The sequence below is a fragment of the Onychomys torridus genome, chromosome 13 (genome assembly GCF_903995425.1).
Source record: "Onychomys torridus chromosome 13, mOncTor1.1, whole genome shotgun sequence".
Classification (NCBI taxonomy): Eukaryota; Metazoa; Chordata; class Mammalia; order Rodentia; family Cricetidae; genus Onychomys; species Onychomys torridus.
In genome coordinates, this window is record NC_050455.1 from 58,801,335 (window position 1) to 58,829,218 (window position 27,884).

The following is a 27,884-nucleotide window of genomic DNA, read 5'->3' on the forward strand; positions in this document are numbered from 1 at the left end:
AAATAAATAACGTGACCACAGAAACATAAACCAAGGCTAATTCAAGGAGACACATCCTCAGTTCGGTCAGAAATCTCTATGCAGCTGAATGATGAATTCACACAGTCAGGCCAGTATACTTCAGTCTTGACTGAATTTTTTCATATCTTTAATTCCTGATCTCAAACACTATGAAAGTATCTTGAGTGTGTACATGCAGATGTGGAGGCCAGGAGGACAACCTTGGGTGTCATGCCTCAGGAATGTCTGTCTCCCTTATTAAGAACGTTATCTTTGACTAAGGTGGCGGTGAGTTTCGAGTGGCCGGGCGTGGCAGTACCGCTTCCCGCCCATCTTTACGTTTCAGCCAAACGTGGACACTCGGCGGAAGCAGCTGGCTGCCTGGTGCTCTCCGGCTCTGTCTTTCGTCACCTGCACAAACAGTCCAGCATGACGGTGATGGAAGACCGGGAGAGCCCGCTCTTCAACAACGTCAAGCTACAGCGGAAACTTCCTGTAGAGTCAATCCAGGTTGTATTAGAGGAACTGCTGCGGAAGGAAGGGAACCTCCAGTGGTCGGATAAGAATAAGTCTAGCTTCCTGGTTGTGTGGCAGAGGCCAGAAGAATAAGGGAAAGTCATTTATCAGTGGGTTTCCAGGGGTGGCCAGAACCACTCTGTGTTTACCCTATATGCCCTGACCAGTGGGGAAGACACAGAGGATGAAGAGTTCCATGGGCTGGATGAGGCGACCCTACTTCATGCTCTATAGGCCCTACAGCAGGAGCACAAGGCTGAGATGTCACTGTCAGTGACGGCCGAGGAGTCAAGTTCTTCCAGCAGAAACCTGTCTCTACTTCTTACCACCCACTTTTCCAAGGCTTTCAAAAGGGGACAGACCAAGTGTCCCACAGACTGGATCAGTCACTCCACCCTACTCAAAGGGCTCAAGTCCTGAAAGCTCAGACTTAGGGATATTTCCCGCTTAGTCCATTCTAAATGTCCCAGGGACAGTCAGCCCATGTTTCTTGCCCTACCTCCTTTCCCATCCCAGACTGTCCCGGGGCCAGGGTCAATAAACCTGACACTTTACATGTGTTCTCACGTGTAAGTACACACCCACATGCACCTGCACACGCTTCTCTCTCCTCCCCCTTCCCACTCCTTAGCTGCTGTTGACTCCCTTGTCAGGCTGGTACTGGATCTTCCTAGGGGATAAGGGGAAGCCCTGGCTGCAGGCAGCCTTCCAGGCAATACAGAAATATGAAGCCTCAGAGGGGACTTGACAGTGAAAGGCAGGCCCACTCTGATTTATGGTATTAAAATCTCTACTTCTTTTTCCAATTTTGGGCTCAACAATTCACACTCTTACAGTCCCTCCTCTTTCTCGACAATTGGACACCTGGAGCTCCACCTGGGGCCTGGCTGAGGATCTCTGCATCCACTTCCATCAGTTATTGGATGAGAGTTCCAGCTCGACTGGTAGGGTGTTTGGCCATCTGATCACCAGACTAGGTCAGATCAGGCTTTCTCTTAACCATTGCCAGCAGACTACAGAGGATGTATCATTGTGGATTTCTGGGGACCTCTCCAGCACTCTGCCTATTCCTATTCTCATGTGGTCTTCATTTATCATAGTCTGTTATTCCTTGTTCTCCCTTTCTGTTTTGATCCAGCTGGGATCTCCTGCTCCCCTAAGCATTCTTTCCCTCAAACCTTGCCCTTCATTACTCCCACTGTCATCCAGGTTGTTCATGTAGATCTCATCCATTTCTCTGTCATTGGGTGATCCCTGTGTCTTTCCTAGGGTCCCATTTTCTAGGTAGCCTCCCTGGAGTTGTGTAGCAGTCTAGTCATCTTAGTTTTACATCTAGTATCCTCCTATGAGTGAGTACATACCATGTTTGTCCTTCTGAGTCTGGGTTACCTCACTCAGGATGATTTTTTTCTAGATCCACCCATTTGCCTGCAAACCTCATGCTGTCATTGGAAAAAGCACAGGGACAAATAGCCAAACAAATGGAAGCACATGAATTATGAACCAAAAGGCTGTGGAGCCCCCTGCTGGATCAGGCCCTCTGGATAATTGAGACAATTGAATAGCTTGAACTGTTTGGGAGGCACCCAGGCTGTGGGACCAGGACCTGTCCTTAGTACATGAGCTGGCTGTTTGGAACCTTGGGCTTACACAGGGACACTTTGCTCAGCCTGGAAGGAGGGAACTGTATCTGCCTGTACTGAATCCACCAGGTTTAAATGAATCCCCAGGGGAGTCTTGGCCCTGGAGGAGATGGAAATGGAGGGGAGGGGATGGGGGAAAGGTGCGGGCAGGGGCGGGAGGAGGGAGGACAGGGGAACCCATGGCTGACATGTAAAATTAAAACACAAATATAATAATAATAATAATAATAATAATAATAATAATAAAAAAAAAATAAATTTTTTTAAAACTCTACTTCTATTAAAAATAAAAAGTATTTTTGACATGGAGCTCACTCATTAGTCTACAAAGCTGGCCAACAAGCAGTAGGAATCCTCTTCTCTCTGCCTCTCCAAGACCAGAATTACTACATGTGCTCTATCATGCTTGGCTTTTTTTTTTTTTTTAAACATGAGTTAAGCATGAGTAGCAAGCACTTTATCAATAGAATCATCTCTCCATTCCCTTTCAATTTTTTTTTTTCTTTTTGGCTTTGAGAGAGAGTCTCACTATGTAGCTCTGACTGTCCTGGAAATCACTATGTAGACCAGGCTGGCCTCGAACTCAGAGGTCAGCCTGCTTCTGCCTCTGAAGTGCTGGAGTTAAAGGCACACACCACCACACTCCACCATACCCTTAGATTTTCAAAATTTTTATGCTCAAAAAATTGAAGCCCCTTCTTTTTTCCTATTTAACATTTTTCCAATATACCTTAAAAAGTAAGAGCAATGAAGTGATGAGTTTTACATTTATAATACAGCTTTAAAATCTAACTTTTCTCATTATCTAAAGTCTCAGTTCAGCAATCTCATTATTGACATATCCTCCAACACTGTAAATAAAAATCTGAATATTAATTATACACGCAACTAATGACTTTTTGCAGAATTTCATGAACATTTAGATTTATTTTTCAGTTGTCCCTCCTATATAGATTTTTAAATTGGGATTAATAACTGGTTCAGTCAATTCCTTTCATTAGGTAAAAGCTACCTTTCTTCATATTTATTATAAAATAAAGAAGTAATGCTCCTTTGGGTAATATAAAACTGCTTTAAAATATAAGTTGTAACATAACTTTAGAATGAGCTGGTTATATTTAGTATAAGGGATGTGTTCTTGCAAAAGGGAACATTAACCAAGTGAATGTTAGTCGGTCATTAGATCACCATGTCTTTGCTGATGCTTTCCAGCAATGGTATAGATTATGTGGGACAAACATATAATTAATATGTAACTGGAACTTACAACTTGGATATCTCTTTAGAAATTGTCTACAGTGCATTTTGCTAGGTGTAATGACTCTCCCAGACCTACCTGATATAACTGTTATAATCTTCCGTTTCAAAGCCAGGTATAATTTAATGTACATGGTAATTCTTTATTTGGTTGCATAAGCCATTTACTGTGCAGTAGAACATGTCACTAAATAGAATGTCAGCAGCAAAGACATCTTCGCAGTGTTAACAAACTTACTGGTAAGAGCTTCTTGAACTAGCCAGACAAATAGGTGGGAAACTTCACTGGCTAGGAAATACAAAAAGACAGGGTCTCTACTCTACACCATCTGAGGTTAAATGGAGCTTTAATGACTTGAGAAAAAAATTCTTTGGCCAAATGTGCTTAGAAACTCTACATAACAGTAAATTTATTTATTAAAGATACAGCCATTTGGGTAGTATGTTAATTTGTAGTATTTGACCATATATACACATGCACTCTTTAATTTCATCACTTTTAAATTCATTAGTTATGCTTTACTACATAATTTTAGTCTCAGTAAATGAAAATGTTTCCTACTTATTATAAATATTAATACTCAGCAGAAACTGCAAAACACAGCTCTGTTCAATTCTATCTAGAGATGAATTCAGAAAACTATATAAAATAGCTTTAAATTATAATCATTTCTAGATTTTCCACACTCCTTTTTTGTTTAGTTTCAGATCTGTCATAACGTCATGGTTTTTAATAGATTGGGATGAATCCAAAACTAAAATCTAAGTAGCCACATATAAAATATTAAATTCTCAAATATTCTCTCTAAAATGATTTGTAAACTGTCAAGTATTATCAAGATTATCTTACAAAGAATCAAAGCACTAATTAAATAACAAGGTTCTGTAATATCACAATAAAAGAACATTCCATTAGCATTGAGTCACCAACTATTTCAATGTCATTTACAAATATAACATCTTAAATATTCAATTTATGACATCATACAAGTAACAAAATGCTATATGATACAACAATTTAAGGTATTTCTTAAGCTGCTTATATATATTTCGTACACACACATGCACACACACTTAAAATTTGGGTAGAAACTAAAAAGTCCTTTAACATCAAAGAACTAAATGACAAATGATGAGCGTGTCAGCAAGAGCTGCGTCCAGATAAATGGCAACAAAGGAAATTATCCACGTCTGAATATTAAACATTTTCTGATCTGAAGATCCAAGGACTACTTCAGGACATATATTAGGGTCTTCCAGTTGTGTTTTGTATAAAATCAGGCCTATGAATATTTCCAAGTTTAGATTTTTTTAGAACTATGCTTGATGCAGTCATAGAATAAAGGATGGCTTATATTTACTTAGTTAATGTAAGTAATAGCAAAAGTCCATAATGAGTTGTATGGTGACTGTTTATTGTGGTTAAAGTTTTATTTTCCTCTTCACATTTTTGATGACTGTTTCCCACTGGTATCATCCACCAGGTCTCTCAGGCGTGATAAATGTTGTAAGGCCCTTCATTAAAAAAAACAAAAATACATTAAACCAATATTGAGAAGGGACAAGCCAATGTAGAAAGCAAGAAATGGTGATTATATTATTTATTGACTTCAAAATTACTGTAAGAAATGAAGTTATAGAAAAACATAAAATTTTGAGAACTATTTCTTATAAACTTTAACATCTGAACAAGAAAGAACTAAAATACTTTAATGTTCTCTAAACATTTGCTTGTTTTTAACTCAATTTTTAGTTAATCTGCCAGAGCCTAATAAAAAATAGTATCACAATTACCATATTTAATACAAGGTTTTTCCTATAATTTTCCTAATAGCTTTGCAAAAATAATTTTTTCTTTTGTCATGCTATATGTATCATCTAGGAGACAAGGCATGCTGTGGATATCGCTCTGTGTAAATAAAGTTCTGATTGGCCAGTGGCCAGGCAGGAAGTATAGGCGGGACAAGAGAGAAGAGAATTCTGGGAAGTAGAAGGCTGGAGAGAAACATGTTGCCATGAAAAGCAACATGTAAAGACACTGGTAAGCCACAAGCCATGTGGCAAAGTATAGACTAACAGAAATGGGTTAATTTAAGATAGAAAAGGTAGATAACAAGCAGCCTGCCATGGCCATACAGTTTGTAAACAATGTAAGTTTCTGTGTGCTTTCTTGGTTGGGTCTGAGCGACTATGGGACTGGCGAGTAAGAGAGATTTGTCCTGACTGGGCCAGGCAGGAAAATTCCAACTACAAAGGCAGATAATTCATTTAATATCTACAGTAAAGATAGCTTAAATTTTACAAATATCACTAAAAATTCTTAGTAAAACTTATTTTTGTCAAGAAGAAAAAACAAGTAAGTTCTGCAATAGGCTGAATAATGCATACACTAAAAACCGAGGGTTGTTTTTTTGTTTTTGTTTTTCAAAATACCCATTAGATAAAAGACCACATCTTCAGCAGACGCTGTTGGTCAGACTTAATGACTACATGGAGAAGAATGGAACTCAGTCCTCTTTCACCCTTCACAGAACAATTCCAGATACATCAAGGACGCCAACATTAGACCCAATAACTTGAATCTGATAGAGGTTAATTAGGAAATATGCTTAAACTTATAGGCACTAGAGGAACTTTCTGAACAGGAAAACCCAGGAGCATAAGCATTAAGACGATAAATAATTGATAAAATGATGGAACACCTCAGGAACCTACATCACTTCTTGATGCCAAAGGACACCATCTTTTAAGTACAGAGGCAGAAAAAAAATCTGTACCAGCTATACAGCTAACACAGGTTAGTGTCTAGAATACAAAAAGATCTCAAAAAAAAAAAAAAAAAAAAAAAGCCAAACCAAATAACCTAGTTAGCACTGGGAAGCCAGCTCAGTGGTTACAGAGCACCTCCACTCTTGTAAAGAGTCGGTGGATCCAGTCCCGGCACCCATACAGTGGCTCACAACCACCTCTAACTGCAGTTCCAGGGAATCCCATACCGTCTCCTGACTTCCACAAGGGAACAGGCACACATGTGATACATATCATACACACACATGCGGGCAAAATGTTCATCCATAAAACATAAAAATAAAAGTAAATCCAAAAAATAGTTTTAGTTAAAGCACATAATTAAGCAGTTCTAAAAAGAAAGAATATAAGCAGCGGATACATATAACTTTCCTAACATCCTTAGCCATCAGGGAAATAAGAATTAAAAGTACCTGCAGATTTTATATTACTTTAGTCAGAATGTTTGAAAATTTTAAAATAAAATGATAGAATGGATGTGGAAAAAGAAACACATATGCATTGTTGGTGGGAAAGCAAATTAGTGCAGCCATTATGGAAAACAATATGGAGATTCCTCAAAAACGGAGAAACAGATGTACCATATGATCTAGGTATATCACTACTAGACATATATACTCAAGACTCTATACCCTACTACAGAGATATTTGCTCATCCATGTTCATTGCTGCTCTTTTCACAAAAGCCAGGAAATGAAATTAGCCTAGATGTCCATTAGCTGATTAAACAGATAATGAAAATGCAGTACATTAGACAATATTCAGCTCTTAAGAAAAATGAAATTCTCAGATAAATGGATGAAGCTGGAAATAATCATTGAGCGAAGTCATTCAGAGCCAGAAAGAAAATGTCACATGTTCTTTCGTGTAGATAGTAGCTTTGAATATTTAGATGTGTTTCAACTGGAGTACCCACAGAAGTTAAGAAACTTGTAAGGAGTCAGGGGTGGGAGGGATTTTCAAAGGAACGGAGCTAGAACACAGGCAAGGAAGAAGCAGGAATGGAGAACAACAGAGCAGGAAGTGGGACAGTGGATGGACGAGCAAGGTAAAGGAGAGGTATGAGGAGGAGTAACACTAAGGAGCCCTGAAAAACTGTGCAGAAATCCAGTACTAGAGAAGCTCCCTAAAATATACGCAGGCACACAGAAAGAGCTGAAATAGAAATACCTATTATAGTGGGACAATGCCTCTCCTAACACCACGGGCTATCAAATAGAAAACCCAATGCCAGATATGAGTTATCTCTCCCAAAGTGTTTGTCAGTGAAGTCCTACAATCTCCCTGAAATATTAGGCTATGGCCACTGTTCTTGGCTACCCTCCAGTACTTGATGGTAAAATCCTGTTGCTGAAAACACCAAATACTTGAGTCATAGAGTGTGAAAAAATCAAACTAGTACCAATGTGAAAGCTTCATCCATATTGCTTAGTTTTCACAGTACTGAAAGATACTATGCACGTTAATAAGAAAATTAATTACAAATCCTACTTAGTTGTGAACTCTATGAGCTACAGTAACTATCAGCCTGACAAGATATGCCACTGTTGTAACAGTGGCATGATTGTTATAGGAGTAACCAAACACCTTCTATTGGATTTAAGGTCCACTGAACAGGACATAATTCATACTCTGATTCCACTAATACAGCCAAGAACTCATAGCTAGGGGGCCATAGGCCCTAGGGAGAACCTACTACTACTATTCTTCTAGATGCACACCGTATTACACTGACTCCTAATCACCTATCACATAATCTTCATCAGAGAAAATTCCTTTTGCAGAAGACAGTGATTAACACACAGGCCCACATCTGGCCAACATGCAGAAAATAAGAAAATAAGGGAGTGCTCAAAGCTAAACGAGGCATCTATAGCACACCCATTTCTTCAAATGCTCAGAGAACATCACATTTCGTATTTCTATAACCAAATGCAAATGTAAAGAACTTTAGTGCCTGACAATAGAAACAACTTCTAGTATTCACTAATTATTTAGCACAATATGACTAAGAAAGTTAAATGTACTATTATATAAAACTTATTATTCTACTTCAGATGTATAAAGTATCTTTTACACATTTAGCCTGTGTGTGTGTGTGTGTGTGTGTGTGTGTGTGTGTGTGTGTGTGGTGTGCATGCATGCTCTTGGCATTTGTATAGAACTCAGAAAACAATCTGTAGGAATCAGTTATGTCCTTCACTACATGGGTTCCAGGAACTGAAATCAGATCATCAGGCTTGGCAGTAAGTGCTCTTACCCACTGAAACATCTAGTCAGCTTCACATATGTTAAATGATACATTAATGACCAGATGAACTCATTTCATAACAAATTATTGTTAGAGTCTATCCACAACGGTACTATATATCTCAAATTGCTGCTTTTATTCTGAAATGAAAAGAGAATCCGAGCCAGGCATATATATACATTTTAAATGAGTATCTTTTTAGTACTTAGGACTATTTAAATAGAAAGTAGCACAGGTTAAAGAGAAAGAAATGTTCTTAAAAAATAATGCATTCCATGAATAAGGAAGACACTCAGTGTTGACCTCTGGCCTCCACATGCACACGTGCGCGCGCGCACACACACATACACACACGAATACAACATATAAGCACATACAATTTTATAATAAATTTAAAAAAACATAGTGTGCTATAAGAAGCTTAAATATGCCTACCATACACTACTCTTGGAACTACTGAATTCCACCCTGATTTTCTGTCAAAGGAATGACTAAAATGGATTTGTGTCCATTAGTAAAGAATACTTACTTTTGAAGAGACATAGTAATAGGAATCATATTTTCCTTCAATTGTAATTTAGAAAAATCATCCTCTGACACCTATTATTAAAAACCAAAAAAATTTAAAATATTTGAAATAATTAGTTATACCAAACTATTTTTGAAGAGCAATTATACTTTCATTTTTCTTTTATTCTAAAATTACAGTGAGACTCATCATTCAATTCTTCTAAAATATGCTTCTGAATACATGCCCATTAAAGAATCTTACTTTAGCTTGAAATTACATCTTCACAGAGGTTAGGTGTCAATGATGTTTAAGAGAGTAAGTGAAGGACAGGTTACACTGTGTCTTAATGCTATGATTAGAGTGTCAGGAGAAACAATGAATACTGTAATTTAAAGGACCAGGTTGAGACACTCAAGTTGATTCATTTGTCATGTTCACTGACTATAATAAAGCTCTACAGAATGGCAATACAACTGAGCAGGGAAATAAGCCAGGCACAGAAAAATCAAGCAATACATAATCTCACTTACATGTGGAATCTGAAAAGTACAACAACTGTTAAAGCCCTGGGGCTGCCACCCAACATGGGTGCCAGGAACTAGACCTGAGTCTTCTGTAACAGCAAGCCTTGCTAGTCACTGAGCTAGTTTTCCAGCCACTGGATCACATAGTAAATTAAAGGCTGGCTGAGCGATGAAAAATGAGATGTTAATTAAGTATATAAAATTACACTTAGGAGGGGCAAGTCCAAGATAGCTACTATATAACTATGGCGGTCACAGTTAATAACCATCTATTACAGACTTGAAATCTTCAAGTAGAGATTTTTAGATGTTCTCACCATAAAAAAAATACCTACAGAAGGTGATTGTGGGAGCCCACAAAGGTTTTCTAGTGATATCTGAGCTTGCTTTACACAGCAGCGCTGCATTGGGGATGGCTTGACCACGTGCATGGTCACCAGGTGTCTGGGATGGTCTGCATTTGGCTGTGCTGGGGGAGGTCTTTTGCTCCACCCCTTGGCACTCCTTTAAAAGCCCTTTAGAAGAGACAGAAGGGGCTGGTGGGTTTTGACCAAGACTATCCTATGTTTCTATCTGTCTCTCTCCTCTATTTCTATCTATGTATTTCTGACTTCTCCTTCCTCAAGAGTACCCTGGGAGAAAAAGTGGGGGACAGGTGATATACACCAATTAGCTTGATTTAGCTATTCCATAATCCATACCTATTTAATATATCATATTACATCAAAATATCAAAATTTTGTTTGTCACGAAAAGAAAATAAAACTGAAAGTAAAGAGGTTAATTGGTTTATATTCATGTTCCACTTGCTAGTGAGTGGCAGTTAGAATTCATTGCCGGTAGGTATGGGAGAACAGAAATCCTGTGGTCCTATAGTTTGAAAACTCATCCTCTATAGAATAGCATAAAGTAGAAACACATTTTAGAAAAATTTCTAGGAAATACACAATTTGAAAAGTGTTGTATTCAGAAGTGCCAATAAACACATAGTAACAAAAATAAATTTGCTTTTCTGAAGTATAAAGGTAGAGAAGTCTAACATTAAGAACATTTTCTAGGCTTCACAAAACCTGTAGGAGGTTTCTGTGTTTCTAAAAAGCCAGAAAGGTTAATTCTGCAGGATGCTTAAAGATGACACTGATGTCTCTTTCACAGGATAACTGTAACAGCAGCATCTATAAATAAACTTGGACTTGTAAACATAAAATAAGCAAAAAAATAGCTCAGAAGCAGAAAAAAAAAAAAAAAAGAGACCCCCTTTAGAAGTCTACTAATACTAGGTGTGAGTAAAAATTTCTAAAACATGCATAATTATAATACAATTCTCCAGCATGTACTATGTTGGCATGCATATTAAATGGAACTGGAGGTAGGTCTGAAACAATCTGGAGAAATCTGTTATAAGTTTGAATATGACGTGACCCTACAGCTCAAGTGCTGATGATCCTCAACTGCTAACACTATTTTGAGAGATTGTAGAACCTGAAAGACGGGTGTAACTGGAGGAAGCTGCTCACAGGCTCCCTCACTTTTCTTCCTCGGCAGGATCGTGAGAGCACAGCTTCCCCCCTCCTCACCCCAGCCACCCTCCTGCTGCCTCCATGCCTCCCTCACGTCACAGCTCCCGCCACCGTGATGAAGAGATTCATACAATTTTAGATAAAATCCCACTTCTCGGTTCACAAGTCAATGCTTACTTGTTGAATCTCTTCTTTTGGCTCTCTATTTTTATTCTGATTAAAACTTTCTTGTACTGCCTGAAGATTAAATAACATTTGTTTCAAGGCTTCAACAGGACCATGGTGTTTGCCTCCAGATAAGGTAGAGCTCTAGAATTAAATGAGATGATAAAATTAAACTATTCAAATAATAAAGGAAACAAGTACATTGGTTGTGTATTACTCCCCAGCAAAGAAGCAATGCAAAAATCCAGACAATGTATTAAAATTTGTGTTTTAAAGAATCAAATCTGTTATATCTGTGGTCTTACCTAGCACCGGACCCTGCAAGCCGCAATACCAACCTGCCAGAAAAGATGTGCCTACTGGTTAAATAGTGCCATGACTGCTACAGTGTAGTCTTTCTGACTGGATTTGAGGAGTGCTCCACAGAAGGGAGTTTTACGATGTCTGTCAGCAGTCCACGACTCGGGGAGGTCACAGGTCTCTAAGGCAGAACTTCACTACTGCTAGTCTGCTAAGCGGTCAAGCTGTCTAATAGTTTTCTACATATTTATAACCACAGACCTGAGCTGCTTTTGGCCTTGGTCAGGGCAGCTTCTTTTTGTAGTGGACTGTAGTCAATGGAGAGAGGCAAAATCAGTTAAAATGAGGAGAATACAAGACTGAGTTCTCAGCCATAATTCAAACACCTATATTAGTACCACATGGCTACGAGAACACCATGGAAGAAGAAAGAAGAAAGAGCTGAAGGGGAGAGTGCTGTGCCATCCTCTAAAACTCACAGCAGCTCTGGTTCCGTGTACAAGACCCACAGAAGAGGAACCAGCCATCATCCCAGCACAGATGACACAAACCATCTCCAGCCCCATCCTTTACTGAGGAGTGACTAGAAGCTGATAGCTGCTGGGAGAGGAAGAATCACTCTGTTTTGAGGATGTGGCCATTGTAGGCTTCTCTGCTCCTGTGGCTGATGCCACACCCATCGCATATGGGCTGCACTAACTGGATACTGGATTTAGTGATTTAAAAAAAAAATGAGACATGAAGCTGAGAGAGGGGCAGGTTGGGGCCTACGGGGGGGGACTTGGAGGGTGAAAACGGGGGCAGATAAGATTGTATTTCATTGTACATATAAAATTCTCAAAGAAAAACAGTGTGTGTGTGTGTGTGTGTGTGTGTGTGTGTGTGTACGTGCTAATTACTCCTAGGCATGGGGTCTAACTTGGAGGGTCATTGATACACACCAAGTGCCACTCCACTGAAGAAAACTGAGCAAAGAAAGTGTTTTTAAAAATCCAAACTACTAACTCACCACCTCACAATACCCAGTATCCAGGTGAAATTATTTAGAAATAAAATAATAAACAGTTCAGCATATTCCTCCTAACCCTTGCTACTTTAAAATGAATATTACACTTAACATCTTAAAACCACACCTTTTGGACAAAAATGTCTTCAGAATCCATGTAAACCAAAATGTTCTTTTCAAATGTCAAAAAAAATTTAGTTATCAACTGAGTGAGGACTAGATTACAAAGGCATCTTTCTCAACACACTTTCAAGTATGTTTTCACTGGTCAGGATAAGGGAAAGAAGAAGCCTTCTTCACTAGCTTGTGAAAATGTAAAATGTTTGCAGTCACTATGCAAATGGACTGATTTGTCCTCAAAAGCTGAAAGAAGATACACACACACACACACACACCAGCTACTCCTCTTGGTTCTACACCCAAAGAACTACATCAACATGCCACAGACGTACTTGCACATCCGTGTGTACTTCTGTACTATTCATAATGTCCAGGAAATGGAGCCAACTTTGATGTCAGCAACAGCTGAATATATAAAGAAAATGTAGTACATAAACACAACAAAAGTTTATGCAGGCATAAAGAAAAATAAAATCAGATTTGCACAAAAATGAAACTAGAAATCATGTAAAATAAGATACGCTAAACTCAGAAACACTACCTTTCTTCTTAGACACTAGATTTAAAACTAGATTTTCAATTACATGTGTGAGTGTACATGTGTGTGCATGCATGTATATATGTTTTCATACAGAGATGCTATCTTTTTACCTGTTTAGAGCCTTCCACTTAAAGATCTAACAACCAATCATGCTAACTTCTCATGTATTCTAAGAGCGTGACAGTACTTCACTATACAGGACGGTCAATTCTTTGACGTTAGTCTGTGAGGACATTCAATTTATTCATCTGTTTGGGAATTTACACCTTATGCTTGCCTGGAACTCACAATCCCACTTCCCCCCTTCTGAGTGCTGATGCCTCATGACATTTCTTAGGAGATTCCTAAAGCGGCTACTTCAGATACAAAAACCAAGATAGTCCTTTTATCAGGAGGTGGGGGAGAAGAACGAGAAGTTAGTGCCTAAATGGTAATGAGACTTAGTTTGGGAAGATGAAAGGGTACTGGACACAGTTGTTGGTGATGGCTGTAATATCAAGTTATTAAAATGTCACTGAACTATACTTAAAAATGAATTAATATGGCAAATTTTTTGTCATTTATACTTTACTACAATAAAATAAAAACTCAGAAAAAGTATCAGTGTAAAGATCCAGTTAGACTTAAAATCAGTACTTAATCATTCAATATTTTAAGACTTATAATCACTGAAATCTAACATTGAATGTCTCTGAGGACATCATCTCTTTCCTCTGACTCAGTAATGTTCCATACATTCAAAAAACTATTTAAACTTCTAAGTAACAGACTAAAAGCTGCCTCCATGTGAGCTGGTTACAGAGAAGTATCAGAACAAGAAAAAAAACAAAAAAACAAAAACAAAAACAGACCCTATTCCAAACAGAACGAAGACTGGCCTATGGAAATTGAGAACACAGACAGGACAGCTAAGCAGTGCAGAGACGCAAAAGGTAACTCAGTGGGAAGAAGTACGCCAAACGACAGCTCTTTGGTAAACAAGGGGAAGCAGAGCTTCATCAAAAGGTAAGTGAGGGAATCCTAGTGAACATGGACAAGCAGTCTTACCCACAAGATAAGATCGCTTCATAAATGGTTCAAAGTTTTGTTAACTTCTTTTGTGACTTGTCCAGCAGGATGGGTGAGCAATGGAAAATGTAGCAGGAATCTTAAAAGGTCTTGTTGATAGAAACAAACCCGTAGCCAGGTATTGGGGTGAACGCTGGAAGAGCAGAGAAGCAGAACAAGCCACATCCACCTCACCTCGCCAGTTCCTCAGCTGATCCTGTTTCCTCATCTGAAACTGAAAGCCTCTGAGTCTTCATCCAGAATGAATCTCAGCTGAACTGCTGCTAAAAGCCTAAAAGCTTAACCAGCTCTAGTTCCTGATCCTCACACCTTATATACCTTTCTGCTTCCTGCCATCACTTCCTGGGATTAAAGGTGTGAGTCATCATGCCTGGCTGTTTCCAGTGTGGCTTTGAACTCAGAGATTCAGATGGATCTCTGACTCTGGAATGCTGGGATTAAAGGCATGTGTGCCACCATTTTCTGGCCTCTATATCTAGTGGCTGTTCTGTTCTCTGACCCCAGTTAAGTTCATTAAGGTGCACAATATACTGGGGAACACAATATCACCACTTTTCCCCTTTTTTTGTCTAAAATTTTAAAAAGCTTATAATACAAGAAAAATTATATCCAATATGTATATACAATATATACAGTCAAGAATTACATTAACAATGTTTAATCCATTAACATTTGACAGATTCAGAAAAAATTTTTCGTTATTTATCCTATTTAAAACAAGTAGTTCCTTTTTAAAAGTAGATTCAACAATCACCTTTTTTATCTTATCATACCCATATTCTCTTTTTTTGAGTAGATCAAAAAAATCTACCTTTTATCTTATCATTTCTATATCTTCTCTTTTTTCTTTTTAGAGTAGTTTCAATAATTACCCTTTTATCCTATTATTTCTGTATCTTTTTTCAATGATCTACCTCAGCAGAGCACTCCTGCTACAGTGGCATCTTGACAGGCACTCGTCTTAGTTATATTTCCGTTGTGATAAAACACCAGGACCAAGACAACTTATAGAAGAAAGCATTTGTCGGGGCTTACAGTTTCAGAGGGTTAGAGCCCATGACAGCAGCAGGAACAGCTGAGAACTCACATCGTGATCTACAAGTAGGAGGAGAGAGGAAACACACTGGGAATGGCACAAGTCTTTTGAAACCTCAAAGCCCAAGCCCCAAGAGGGGAGACTACACACTTCATAAACAAGTCTACACCTCCTAATCCTTCCTGAACAGTTCCACCACCTGAGGACCAAGTATTCAAACACGAAAATATGGGGGTCATTATCATTCAAGCTACCACAGTACTTATTTGTTTCAATTAAGACACTCTGGGGCCTGAGAACCAGAAACCTAAATTCAACTTGCTGCTGAAATAGACGCTGGGAGAATTTTATGGAGAATAAGAGGTACAGGCACTGATAAACCAAATAAATAAATAAACAAGTAAACTAATACATAAAATGGAGATATCAGATAGTTTAGCTCCGGTAGTAAATGGTACAGAGAAAAGGAAACCCACTCTTAGAAGTTTCATCAACTGAGAAAAACACTGGAGTCTGATGGTCAAGTCTGAGGTCAGCAAGTGTATGAAACCCTGAAGCGATGAGATTCACTGCAGTTGAGTCCAAACGCGCTGAAGATCCAGCAAACTGATACTATCCAGTCACATCCCTCTAACAGAATGGTTAATGTTTAAGCATTTAGAAAGGTTATCAGCCTACACAATCTCAGTGCCAAAGCTGCCTTCTCTCTGTACTCCAAAAATATTTGATAGATTCCTCCCAGCTAGAATATTAGCCACTTTGAGGGAGAAGAGCTTAGAGTAGCTGGAGGGTGGGCAAATCTAGCTAACACATTGGCTGCAAATCTAAGTACCGGCAGCAGAGGCCCCCAGTGCACAACACAAGGACTTTAACACAGACAGCTCTAGTAGGCAGCCTACCCTTGCTCAGCACCAGCTCCAGTCACAGGAAGTCCAGCTGACCTCCACCCACATACAGAGCCGACAGTCTCCCACACCTGACCACCGGAAAGCCATTCCAAGCCATTTCCCTCTTTGCTCCATGTTTCCCTTTCTCTTTGCACTACTCATTGGCTATTGCTTTCACTTTGTTTCTATTTTTACTCTCCTCAATACACTGACCTAATTTTATTAATATATTTTTTCAGAGACAGTTTTTTGCCTCATGATTCCCCTTTGTATTTTAGTGCTATTTTGACTTTACCTTTTTTTTTTTAAGAAAAGCCCAATATTTTTATTGTTTACATTAGTCTAGTTTTTAAGAGAAGCCTTTAATGTTTTATTGTTTACATTAGTCTAGTTTTAGTTATGAAGTTCTTTATTACTAGGAAATCACTTTCCTTTTTTCTTTCATTTTATTATTTCTTTCTTTCAATTTCTTGGTCTCTTCTTTCTCCTTCCAAAGCACTCTTCTCTCCCCTCTACTCACCTTTCCCGTCTTTCATCTCACCTCGCTTCTCCCCTCCCCTCACTCAGTTGCCGCCTCCACACCTGCTCTCAGTAACATCTCACCTAACAGCACATGCCATGTAGGTCGGCTACCGGGGACATAACAATGGGCTGTCATCAATCCCACCTGTATTTCTCTCTTTGATGGATTAATACTGTTAATGCTACAATGGTCTGTCCTCACTACTTAGTGATATTGGTGAGCGATGGGAGTTTCCTTGAAACTGAATTATTTCCTCCAGGAAGGAGAGGGAAACCCAAGAGATTAAAAAGAGAAAGAAAAAAAAATGTCTCACAGTAGAAAAAGAGAAGCTTGGAAGTAAGTCCAAGACAAATGGGATGACATGAGCATCTCTCCAGTAAGGGAAGCAGACACCAAGCAAAGAGAGAGTGCGGGTAGGAAAACACGATCTAGGATCTGGCCTAACCTTAAACATTCTCCTAACACTTGTTCCTCTACCAATGTTCCTTTACTAAGTAATGCCATCACCCTAGCTGCTTGGCTGACCTATCTTGGATTCCTTCAAGACACATCTCAAACCCAGCAACTGCTGGCCACCTCCAATGTGCCCACTCGACCAAAATCACTGCTCTACTATTCCGGTGACTGCAGTGGTCTCCGGCATGCGTTCTCTACTCCTTCCTAGGGTCTCACTGCATTTCCTACTTCACAAATCTCCTGGTCGAGCAGCCACCCTCTTACCATTCTTCTGTTTGCTTCTTCTGACAGAATACACTGACTCCATGAAAATCCTTGACTATGTCAGTCATACTCATGCTTTTAATTCAAATCATTTTTTAAATGTATATACATACATTTGTATTTGTTAAGACATACAAAGTGACTTTGTAAAATAAGGTAAGAATTTAACTTATTATGGTATGTATACTATTGGAGAACTGGCCTACAGAGAAATATCATTTCCCTTTATGTCTCCTTTATGTCTTCCAGGGGAAAAAAATGATAATATAATGACAATTCAAGCAGCATGTATAATTCAACTCTAGTTTCTTATACTTTAGAATACTAAAAATAATTAAAATAGTCATGGTTTTGTGGGTGTATTGGAGAAAAATAGATTTGGGAAGTTCTACTGTTATTTTAAAATACTAAGTAACAGAAGTCAGTATCTACAAATTAACTACAGGCTTTCCTTTACTATAAAAATTAACTTTACTCACCTGATTCTCATCACTTAAAAAGTCTTCAAGAATCTCATTAATACACTGTGTCCCAGAACTTTGTTGAGGACGGTCATCAGCTTTAACAGGGACAGGAGATTTGCTAAACAGGGTTTAAAGGATACAGCAGTAATTAAGTTCCCAAAGTTTAAAGAGCAGGTATTACATAATTCGAAATTTTTCAGTTAAAAACAAGTGAGGCTGTAGAGACAGCTCAGCAGTTAGGAGCACTTGCTATGATTACAAAGGACCTCATTCTTTTCCCAGCACCCACATCTTGTGGCTCATAACTACTTGGAACTCCAATGCCAGGATATATGTATCTTCGGGCTTCCAAGACACTGTAATCTCACACATGCAGGCACACATGCACACAGCTAACAATTTGAAGTTGTGACCAAAAAAATTAATGTCACGGATATGACTCATATTAAAGTTACGTACTAATTCCCCATTTGTTCCTAAACCAATACTCAGCCTCCTGTATCCCCTTGCTTCTTCTCCTTTCCAGCTTTACAGACAATGCATACACCAAGTGAACTATTATTTTTCAAGTGACTATCCCAGCTATGAAATAGCTTCAGAAGTTCACAACTGACAAGTACCTTCTCCCAAGCAAATATTGGGAAAGCTGGGAGTGTAGCTCAGTGGCAGACGCTGGGCTCAATCCCCCATGCCATGCACTCATACCAAATAAGTTATCTATCTAATGACAATCAGAAAACACAACTCTGCAGCAGTCTTTACTCCAGTTCTATGGTCCCCACCTTCCAGACAAGACAAGCCCCCCTACAAAACTGCTAACAACACAGGGAGAGCTGAGAAAAACTAAATCTTAAAATCTAAATTCCAAACTAAACTTCTAATCCCAGTCCCACTTCCATATGACCTTTAGATAATTTGTCTGTTTAATCCTGAGTATCTACATTTATTGTCCTTATTTCACAGAAGTACTGTAAAATACCTAATTCTCTATGGTCTCACACACACACACACACACACACACACACACACACACACACATATTTAACAGTCATTTTTTTCTTCTGATGCTCTGAATAGGAAAGCAGTATTCAAGGCAAAAATAAGAATGTTCCCAAATTGACATTCTGTTTATCACAGAAATAAATGAAATTATCCTATTTCTTTACATATCATTATAAAGTTATATTTCTAACTTAAAAACACAATATCTAGTAATCTTCATATAAAATCTGAACATTGCATGATAATCATTTTCTTTTTCTTTTTTTTTTTTTTTAAGATTTATTTATATATTATGTATACTGAAGAGGGCGCCAGATCTCATTACAGATGGTTGTGAGCCACCATGTGGTTGCTGGGAATTGAACTCAGGACCTCTGGAAGAGCAGTCAGTGCTCTTAACCTCTGAGCCATCTCTCCAGCCCCGATAATCATTTTCTTAATAAGAACTTTTTTGTTGACATATCTTACTTATACTTTGCTATAAGCTTTTTCTCAGACTGGGTAGTCTTTTCACTCACCACTCACGAGTATAGTTTTATATGTTCATTCAAGATATAGACCACAGAGAAGTTCACCAAACTATCCTATTTTTATATTTAAAATTTTCACAACAAAATTTGTTTAAGGTATAATTAGTTGATTTTGATTATGTCCTACATTTTACTGTGTGTGCATGGTGTGCGGATGTGTGGACATGTTTGAGCCAAGACCAACCTCATATGCCTTCCTCTACTATTATCTATCTTATTTTTGAAGGTCTCTGTAGTTATTTTCCTGCCTGGCCCACAATCAGGACAAATCTCTTCACCCACCAGTCCCACAGTTGCTCAGACCCAACCAAGTAAGCACACAGAGACTTATATTACTTATAAACTGTATGGCCATGGCAGGCTTCTTGTTATCTACTTCTTTTATCTTAAATTAACCCATTTCTATAAATCTATACTTTGCCATGTGGCTCGTGGCTTACTAGTACCTTACATCTTTCTTGCCATGTTAGCGGCTGGCAGTGTCCCTCTGCCCCAGCCTTCCACCTCCTGTGTGCTCACTTGGTTGGGTCTGAGCAACTGTGGGACTGGTGGGTGAGAGAGATTGTCCTGACTGTGGGCCAGGTTATCTCACTGAACCATGGCTTTCCAATTCAGCAAGACTAGTTTGCCCAAAAACCCAGAGCTCGTCTGCCTCCCCAAGCCCTGGGATTACAGGTAGACACCACCATACTCAGCTTCTTACATGGGTGCTACAGATCCACACTGAAGTCCTGTGCAAGCACTTTACCAACTGAGCCATCTCCCCAGCATCTACATTCTACCTTTCAGAACACTAGCTATTGCTTCCTATTCCATTCTGCTTCATCCTGGAATACTTGGCCAGTCTTCAACTGAGAGTTATTTATTCTTCTCAGCAATCTATCTTTTCTTTTTCTATAGGCATACTTGTGAGTTGACTCTCCAAAAATGAAATGCTGGGTGCAAGTTACTGGGTCAAATCATTGCTATGAAAACACAAGTTTTATAGCCTAAATGCAAAAAATATATACAGCAAATGCATTCAAAACTTCTACTCTTAAGGCGCTCTGATATTTACTCCGCATTTTGGTCTCAACTGAAAACAAAGCACTGTATTTATTTTTTACTAACACAAAGACTATGCAAATAAGAAAAATGAAGGAAGATAACATTAAATAAGCTAGTTATAAATTCCTCTTTTAGAAGACATTATTGAAATTAGTTGAGAAATAAAACTAAAAGGAGAAAATAGTTTACGAACAATCACCAACCCTACATGATTCATAAGACAGTTAACCCTTGGTCAGAAACTAGCCTCAGTATTTCCATTTTCAAATCAATTGAAGCCTTTTAACAACCCTAAGTAACTATAATTTGTCCATCCTCAAAATTTAAAGAACTTAAACTGGTATCAAAGCAAAAAAGTAAGAGATGAGATGGGATAACAGTCAGAGCTGGCATTCCAAAGTGAAGTATTCAACTAAGAACCATCGGGAAAGATCCACATACTTGGCAGGAGGCTGACAGGGGAGGAACGAAGGCCGCAGAGCAGGACAGTGTCTCAGAAAGGAAAAAGAATCCAGGAATTCCAGAAGACATTCAACTATTAGAGCCTAAGACACAGGACAGACACAGCTTACCAAAACTCTGCTTCTGGTGAGTCCAGATATAGTAAATACACTAATGAAAAACCTCCTTACACAAACGCTGACCAACGCCATGCTCATCTTAGGTGTGTAGGCACTTCTGAATTAGTCCAAAAGTTAGTGTCACAGGAAGATTGAGTATAGAAATGACAAGAACTCTACCAACTACAACAGACCAAATCTAAAAACGGACTGTCATCTCAGGAAAGTAATGACTAAAATAGAAAATCAAAATATATACAAGAAATGAATAACAGGTGTCAGGAAGACATTTAAAAAGTAATGAGAACTCAATAACACTACTCCAATTACAAAATAAATTTTGATCAAGTTCCATTTATATATATATATATATATATATATATATATATATATATTTCATATAATTAAACACTAAAACAAAATGAACATGTAGCATGTATTTTATGAAAGTATGTGAAACATTATACCATCTTGTATTAACAAATGAAAAGTGCAACTTAAATAAAAGCTAGATCATAACACTGTTAATTATTAAGTTATGTGGAAAGCAAATCTGATGTTGACATAGCACTTTTTCATTTGGCACACTAAACAATGTCACTTACTTACAAAGTAACAGGGACATTTTCCCATGATCGCTCTGCTTCAAGCTTATCTAAGGAGCAAGGGCTGTCCTCCTTCTCCACAGGCTTTGGTAAGTTTTCAGTAGACTGCTTGAGATTCTTCTTAGCCTTCAGGATAAGCAATTCGAGTTTGTCACCTAATTTTAAAAACACTCTTTAAGAAAAAAAAAAATAGAAGTCTCAAAACATCTCACAGTCAACAGGAAGAATATTTGGAATGTGCACATCTATGACAGCAAACCAGGACAAAATGTGATACTTGAAGCAAAGAAAACAGAGAACTTCACAGCTTTAGTGTTAATCATACACATTACAAAAATGTTATTCCATCATAAAACTCCTACAAAGTATGTTAAATTTTAACATATCCTTCGTTTTAAAATAAAAGACGAAAAACAAAGTATTACCACAGAATGGCTTTTGGAATTGTCCTGGGAGAAGTGGATTCTCACACTGACATTGGCTATTTTCAAAATCACATTTATAGTCATTAACTAATCCTTTATTCTCCCTGAAGGAATTTGTAAAGTTTGAAGGTTGAAAAGAATACTCAAAACAATCTAGTTTATTTGTAAGCTGAGTAGTTCTTTGTGTTTGGTAACTATGCACAAGGGAATGTTCATCTTCATTAAGTAATTCAGAAACCCTCTGACTGTTTGCATCAGGTAGCAAGTCTTGATTGTGAAGCCAAATTGGATACTTAAAATCAGGTATACTAGTTACCCCTGAGACATTAAGATCGTATTTCTGGCTAGTGAGCCATCTTGGATAATTCTTTTCAGAACCAGACTTTGAACTGTCCTTGAAAGACGATTCTTTAGGAAAGGATAAAGATGACTCCAAAACATATTTATTATTTCTAGTCATAGGTTTTGGGGCTCTGGAGCTACTATATTTCTTTCCATTTACATTGGTATATACATCAGGAGTAACTACATTATCCTTGCTCTTGGGAGTAGAGTCTACATGAAAATTTGGGTTCTTCTTAAAGTCCGATGAAGCCCGTCTTCCAATGTGTTTGTTTTTCTTGTTTGGTCGGTAACCAGGTTTCACATAAGTGAAGGAAAAAGATCCATCTGCTGGAAGTCTTAACAAATCATCAGTTGTTAGACTAATGGAGTCCATGTCATTAATAGTCTCTCTTCTATAGTGAACAGAGTTTAAGTGCTGTTTGTGATCAAGATTTTCAAAAGCTGAAAAACAAAGCATAATTCTGTTTATTTTCTTTATCATATGTAATAGTCAACAGTAAATGAGAATTAATAATTTAAGAATCTTTTGAGTGCTTTCCCTTTATCATTAGTTTTGAATAAAAGTATTAAATATATAAACTGGTAAATGTGCTTTTTCATACCTCTTCAGTGTTTAATTTCTATATGTATCCCCAATCAGCTGAATTTGTGTGTGTTCTCTGACTTACTGTTTCTCCAACTTTCTCCACAGACATTCCTTTTACATTAATACACTCACAGTAAGGTTGATGACTGAAAACTGGCTACAACCTAGGGAGAAGTGTGCTATTAAACCAGGAGGAAACAGTCTGCTTTCTCTCCTAGTCACCTTGCAACAGCATGACCACACAGAGAACGCTGTTCTGCATCTACCCTAGAATACGTCACCCATATCCTTCTCCCTCTATACTCTTCTGCAAGTGTTTAGTAGAATTTTCATCAACAACTCATTTTTCCAGACTTGTCTTCATGAAAGCTTTATGAAGGACAAACTCCGTATATTGTGACTACTGATCCATAGAATACAAATGATAAAAAATAATATTCCTATCTCACCAGCTGAAACTGAGCAAGTATAAACTCAGAATGATTGGGATTATTTAGGCATTAGCTTATAAAGAGAATAGCAATATTCTTTCCATCATGTCAGAGAAAAATGGATTAAGAGCTTAGGATCAGCCACTTACAATTGTCAACTATATTTACTGGTATCCTTGGTGTTCTCTCCAAGGTCAAAAGATCTTAGACAAAAACTCCTAGGATCATGACAAGTATACAATCTGTTTTAGAAAATACCAAGACTTCAGTAATATAAAAGTTATTTTTATTCCAAAATAACAAAAAAAATCCAACTTCATAAGGCACATCACTCAAATGTGTTAAATCACTGGACATAAAAGAATGCAAGAAAGCCTGGGGAACAGAGCATACCATTGTTAGGTTTGGGCACACAGCTGGAAAATGGCAGCACAGTATCAGACTCCTCATCAACATTCACTCTGCCCATGTTTGCTCCAGGATATTCTCTGCTTCGATCAAAATCATCAATATAAGCCTGCAAAGCCTCGGATGCAGAACTGTACAATTTGTCCTTGTACTGAAAAGAGCCATCCGAGTTGGAGGAACTACCCCCACTTAGGCTGCAGCTTGCCAGGAGAGAAGACACTGAAGATTCCCGAGAACATATTCTGTGTTTTGAGCTTGATTTTGACATGGTTTTCTCAAAATAAGTTATTCATTTCCATTAAATACTGCAATAGAAACACAAAATGTTACAGTGCAATGGATAAATGACTATAAGCAATAAAAACGATGAAATATGTAAACATAAATTTTTTCAGTAATAAAATTAGTTATCAACAATAGATATTCCTACTTAGGCACTGAATGTTTCCTATTATTTACAGTTAGTCATTTCATGAATGATTTAGAAAAAAATTTGAACACCTGCTATGTGCTTAGAAATACACATACAAAAATATACACGGAATATAACAAAGAAAAAGTACTCACTGTTTTAAAAGTCCAGAAAACTACTAATGGACAGTCCTTTTTTATTATGCTGATATAGTCTATGACATCACAATACCTATCATTCTCCAACGGACAGTATTTTTTTAAGACTTACAAGCCTACTGCCATGTATTACAGATAGCAGTTAGTCAGTTTTCATGCCATCAAATAAAGCATTAGAAACAAGGAAGAACAAGGAATGACACCTTCTTTTAATTCTGCAAACACCAATATGAAACTTTAGCCAATTGTTTCCCCTCCAAAAAATAACTACAGAGAACAAAATATTCATCTACAAAAAACATTAAACTATAAATTTTATTTCCGAATGAGCTAGCTATAAGCCTTTTAAAAAATAAGTTAAGAATCTCCTCTTGACCTTCACATCCTTGGTACTTTTAATTCTTTTTTAATTTTTTAAAATATTTTATGTGTATGGACTTTGTGCCTACATGTATGCCTGTTGTCCAGGAAGGCCAAAAAGGGCTACAGATGCCCTGGAACTGTAATTATAGGTATCTGTGAGCCAACATGTGGGTGCCAGGAATTGAACCTGGGTCCTCTGGAAGAGCAGCCAACGCTCTTAATGACTGCATTTCTCCAGCTCCTGTATTTTCAATTCTCAAATAGATTCAGTTCACCTTTCTTGAGCAAGCTTAAATGATTTGGAAATTCATTTAATGTATTCAACTTTCTGTTTTTCTAGTTAAACTTAGAGATCTCTTAGCATAACAGTAAGAGTATATTTGTAAACATGAAATGACAGAACAGGCAGGTATTAACTCAGAGCACAACAGTCACTGAGAACTGAAGTAGTCTCTCAATAAAAAGTCACGAATAGGATGTGTCCCATGCTATGATGCTGCAAGGTCAATACATTTAATTCTGGCGATAATCTTGGAAGTTTTTTTGTTTAATGTAATATTAGTAATGTCAAAATTGACTTTAAAATATAACACATTTCCTACTTAAATAAAAGTCAAAGGGCTGTGGTAGCTCCTGACTGTATTCCTAGCACTCAGAGGCTGAGGGAGGGAGTAGCGTTGCTTAGCAACAGCAAAGTATAACAGTCTGATTCTTGGTTGCTGCTATTGGCTTTTCTTTAAAAAGGAACTGAACAAAGTCAATTTTATGCTTTCTTTATCCTTCTTACGAATCTTTAAATTAGCTCAACTAAATCCGTTTGAGTACCATTTATGTCTTATCAGAATACAAATTAGGCTGCCGATTCTACACAAAACCTTAAGAACCAGCAAAAGCTTCAATGGGGAAGCCGTTGGATTTAGTTCTCAGTAAGTGGCTACGGGTTAGCTCCATTTACATGTCGAAAAGAAAACCCGAAATTCTTATGGAAAGTTTTCAAGCCTGTGCAAAAGTAGGTAATTAAAGAAACGCCTGAGCACCTACAGCCCTGCTTCCAACAATTCTCAACATACTTTAACTGTTTATGATACCCTCCTTCCCATTTCAGCCACGGGACTGTTTCCACTTACATCTATTTTAAATAAACCCATATAGCTCACCATTCCCCTTCGCGAGCGCTCCGGTGTGAAATCTCCAAAATGAAACCCATCCTGTTGAACGACAAACTTAGGGCAAGAAATGTCAACGACTCTTGATTCAAAACACAGACTATCGATCGCGTCTGGAAGTTAAGAACAACTCTTTGGAAACCGCAGCTCTCAAGAGTTCTAAACCATGGAAGAAGCCAAGGCCGGCTCAGTCTGCAGAGGGGGCGTCGATGGAGCGGGGACATGGGGACTGTCGCCGACCTTAGGCTGCACGGCGTTGGCCCATCCGTGTCTGCGGGGTGGCAGCGTCCCTGTGGGTGGCGGGCACAGACACGGCCTTCAGGGAGACCCCCGGGGCGCTGCGTGACAGCGGTCAAGTCCCCGCCCCAACCCGAGCCTCGCCGGGGCCCCTGGATCACCGTACCCGGGTCACCCCGACTCTCCTTCCCTTGGGCGGGTCCCCGGGATCCCTGGATCATCACACCCCGGTCACCCCGACTCTCCTTCCACAGAGTCCGCTCCCTTGGGCGGGTCCCCGGGACCCCTGGATCATCACACCCCGGGTCACCCCGACTCTCCTTCCCTTGGGCGGGTCCCCGGGGTCACCGCACCCGGGTCACCCCGACTCTCCTTCCCTTGGGCGGGACCCCTGGATCATCACACCCCGGGTCACCCCGACTCTCCTTCCCTTGGACGGGTCCCCGGGACCCCTGGATCATCACACCCCGGGTCACCCCGACTCTCCTTCCCTTGGGCGGGTCCCCGGGATCACCGCATCCCGGGATCCCTGGATCATCACACCCCGGGTCACCCCGACTCTCCTTCCCTTGGGCGGGTCCCCGGGATCCCTGGATCATCACACCCCGGGTCACCCCGACTCTCCTTCCCCTGGGGCGGGTCCCCGGGATCCCTGGATCATCACACCCCGGGTCACCCCGACTCTCCTTCCCCTGGGCGGGTCCCCGGGATCACCGCACCCCGGGATCCCTGGATCATCACACCCCGGGTCACCCCGACTCTCCTTCCCTTGGGCGGGTCCCCGGGATCACCGCACCCCGGGATCCCTGTATCATCACACCCCGGGTCACCCCGACTCTCCTTCCCCTGGGCGGGTCCCCCTCCTCCGTCCGCTGGGGAAGGATGCGCGACACTCACCAGGACCCTTTTTAAAGCGCACACTTCCAGACCCTCGGTCGAAAGCCCCGGCCCTTCGCAAACGGGACAACGCGGCGAAGCATCCCCGAACCCGACGCCGCCCTCCTCCTCCGGACGGCTGGCTGCTCCGCTGCCCCAGGCCAGGTAGACAGACGCCCGCCTCGGCTTTCAAACCGACCCAACATGGCGCCGGCCCGCGGGGCGCATGCGTCGCGCCAGGCTCGGGGAGAGGAGGGGTGTGGGGAGGGGGGGAGGTTCGAGAGCCCCGCGGAGAGTTCAGAGGTCAAAGGGCGTTGAGGGGCGTTAGATCGCCGTCCCTCCGGGGAGGTGGGCTTGCTCCCGTGTCTTCTCTCTCCGCGTTGGGTGGGAAGGTTCTAACTCCACCCAGGTCCCAGGCCATCCTCACCCCGGGCACTGCTCGTCCCAGGGCAGTGAGGCCGGGCTTCCTGGGCTGTGGGAGGAGGGGACTGTGCAGTGGGAGACTTGGAGGCGCCCTCCGGAGCGGGTCCCGTCCCTGAGAGTCAGATCCTCAGCCCAAGTCTTTCCAGTGAGCTGTGCGCGCCTTCAGAGCATCCCCTCCCCAAGAGAGGCACCAAGTCAGCCAAGGAGCGCTCTGCCCACCAAGTCCTTCCTCGGAGCTCTGACCCTCCTGGGCTTCCACCCACATCAGACAGGCTGCAGATTCAGGACTGGGGAAGGAAGGAAGTCCCATGGCCTGGTGATGGGGTTTAACAAACTCTTTGGGGACCTTGATTCTCAGGAAAGAATGGCAGTGACCCAACACGAATGAGGGACCCGGTGGGGCAGCGCACAGAAAGAGGGAAACTATACCAACATAAAGATCACTGACTT

General features: G+C 39.8%; 1 protein-coding gene and 1 pseudogene across 3 annotated transcripts; one reads left to right on the plus strand and one right to left on the minus strand.

Moving 5' to 3' along the window:
• The first annotated feature begins 231 nt into the window (after positions 1-231).
• On the plus strand, positions 232-950 carry LOC118594550 (annotated as a pseudogene).
• Positions 951-4,284: 3,334 nt separating this feature from the next.
• Positions 4,285-27,445, minus strand: C13H18orf54 (chromosome 13 C18orf54 homolog). Of its 3 annotated transcripts, none has more exons than XM_036205134.1 (9): positions 27,033-27,445; positions 25,890-26,011; positions 23,785-24,104; positions 22,030-22,815; positions 21,609-21,759; positions 17,876-17,978; positions 11,208-11,339; positions 9,005-9,075; positions 4,285-4,931 (listed from the first exon to the last, which is right to left on the minus strand). In XM_036205134.1, exons 3-9 carry the CDS (start codon positions 24,065-24,067, stop codon positions 4,859-4,861), a joined length of 1,599 nt encoding a protein of 532 aa, XP_036061027.1. In that variant the 5' UTR covers positions 24,068-24,104; positions 25,890-26,011; positions 27,033-27,445; the 3' UTR covers positions 4,285-4,858. The 3 variants fall into 3 exon arrangements, with proteins under 3 accessions (XP_036061027.1, XP_036061026.1, XP_036061028.1); XM_036205133.1 differs by having other exon boundaries at positions 25,890-26,188; XM_036205135.1 differs by lacking the exons at positions 4,285-4,931; positions 9,005-9,075; positions 11,208-11,339 and adding an exon at positions 15,299-15,325 and having other exon boundaries at positions 25,890-26,188.
• Between the last annotated feature and the right edge of the window lie 439 nt (positions 27,446-27,884).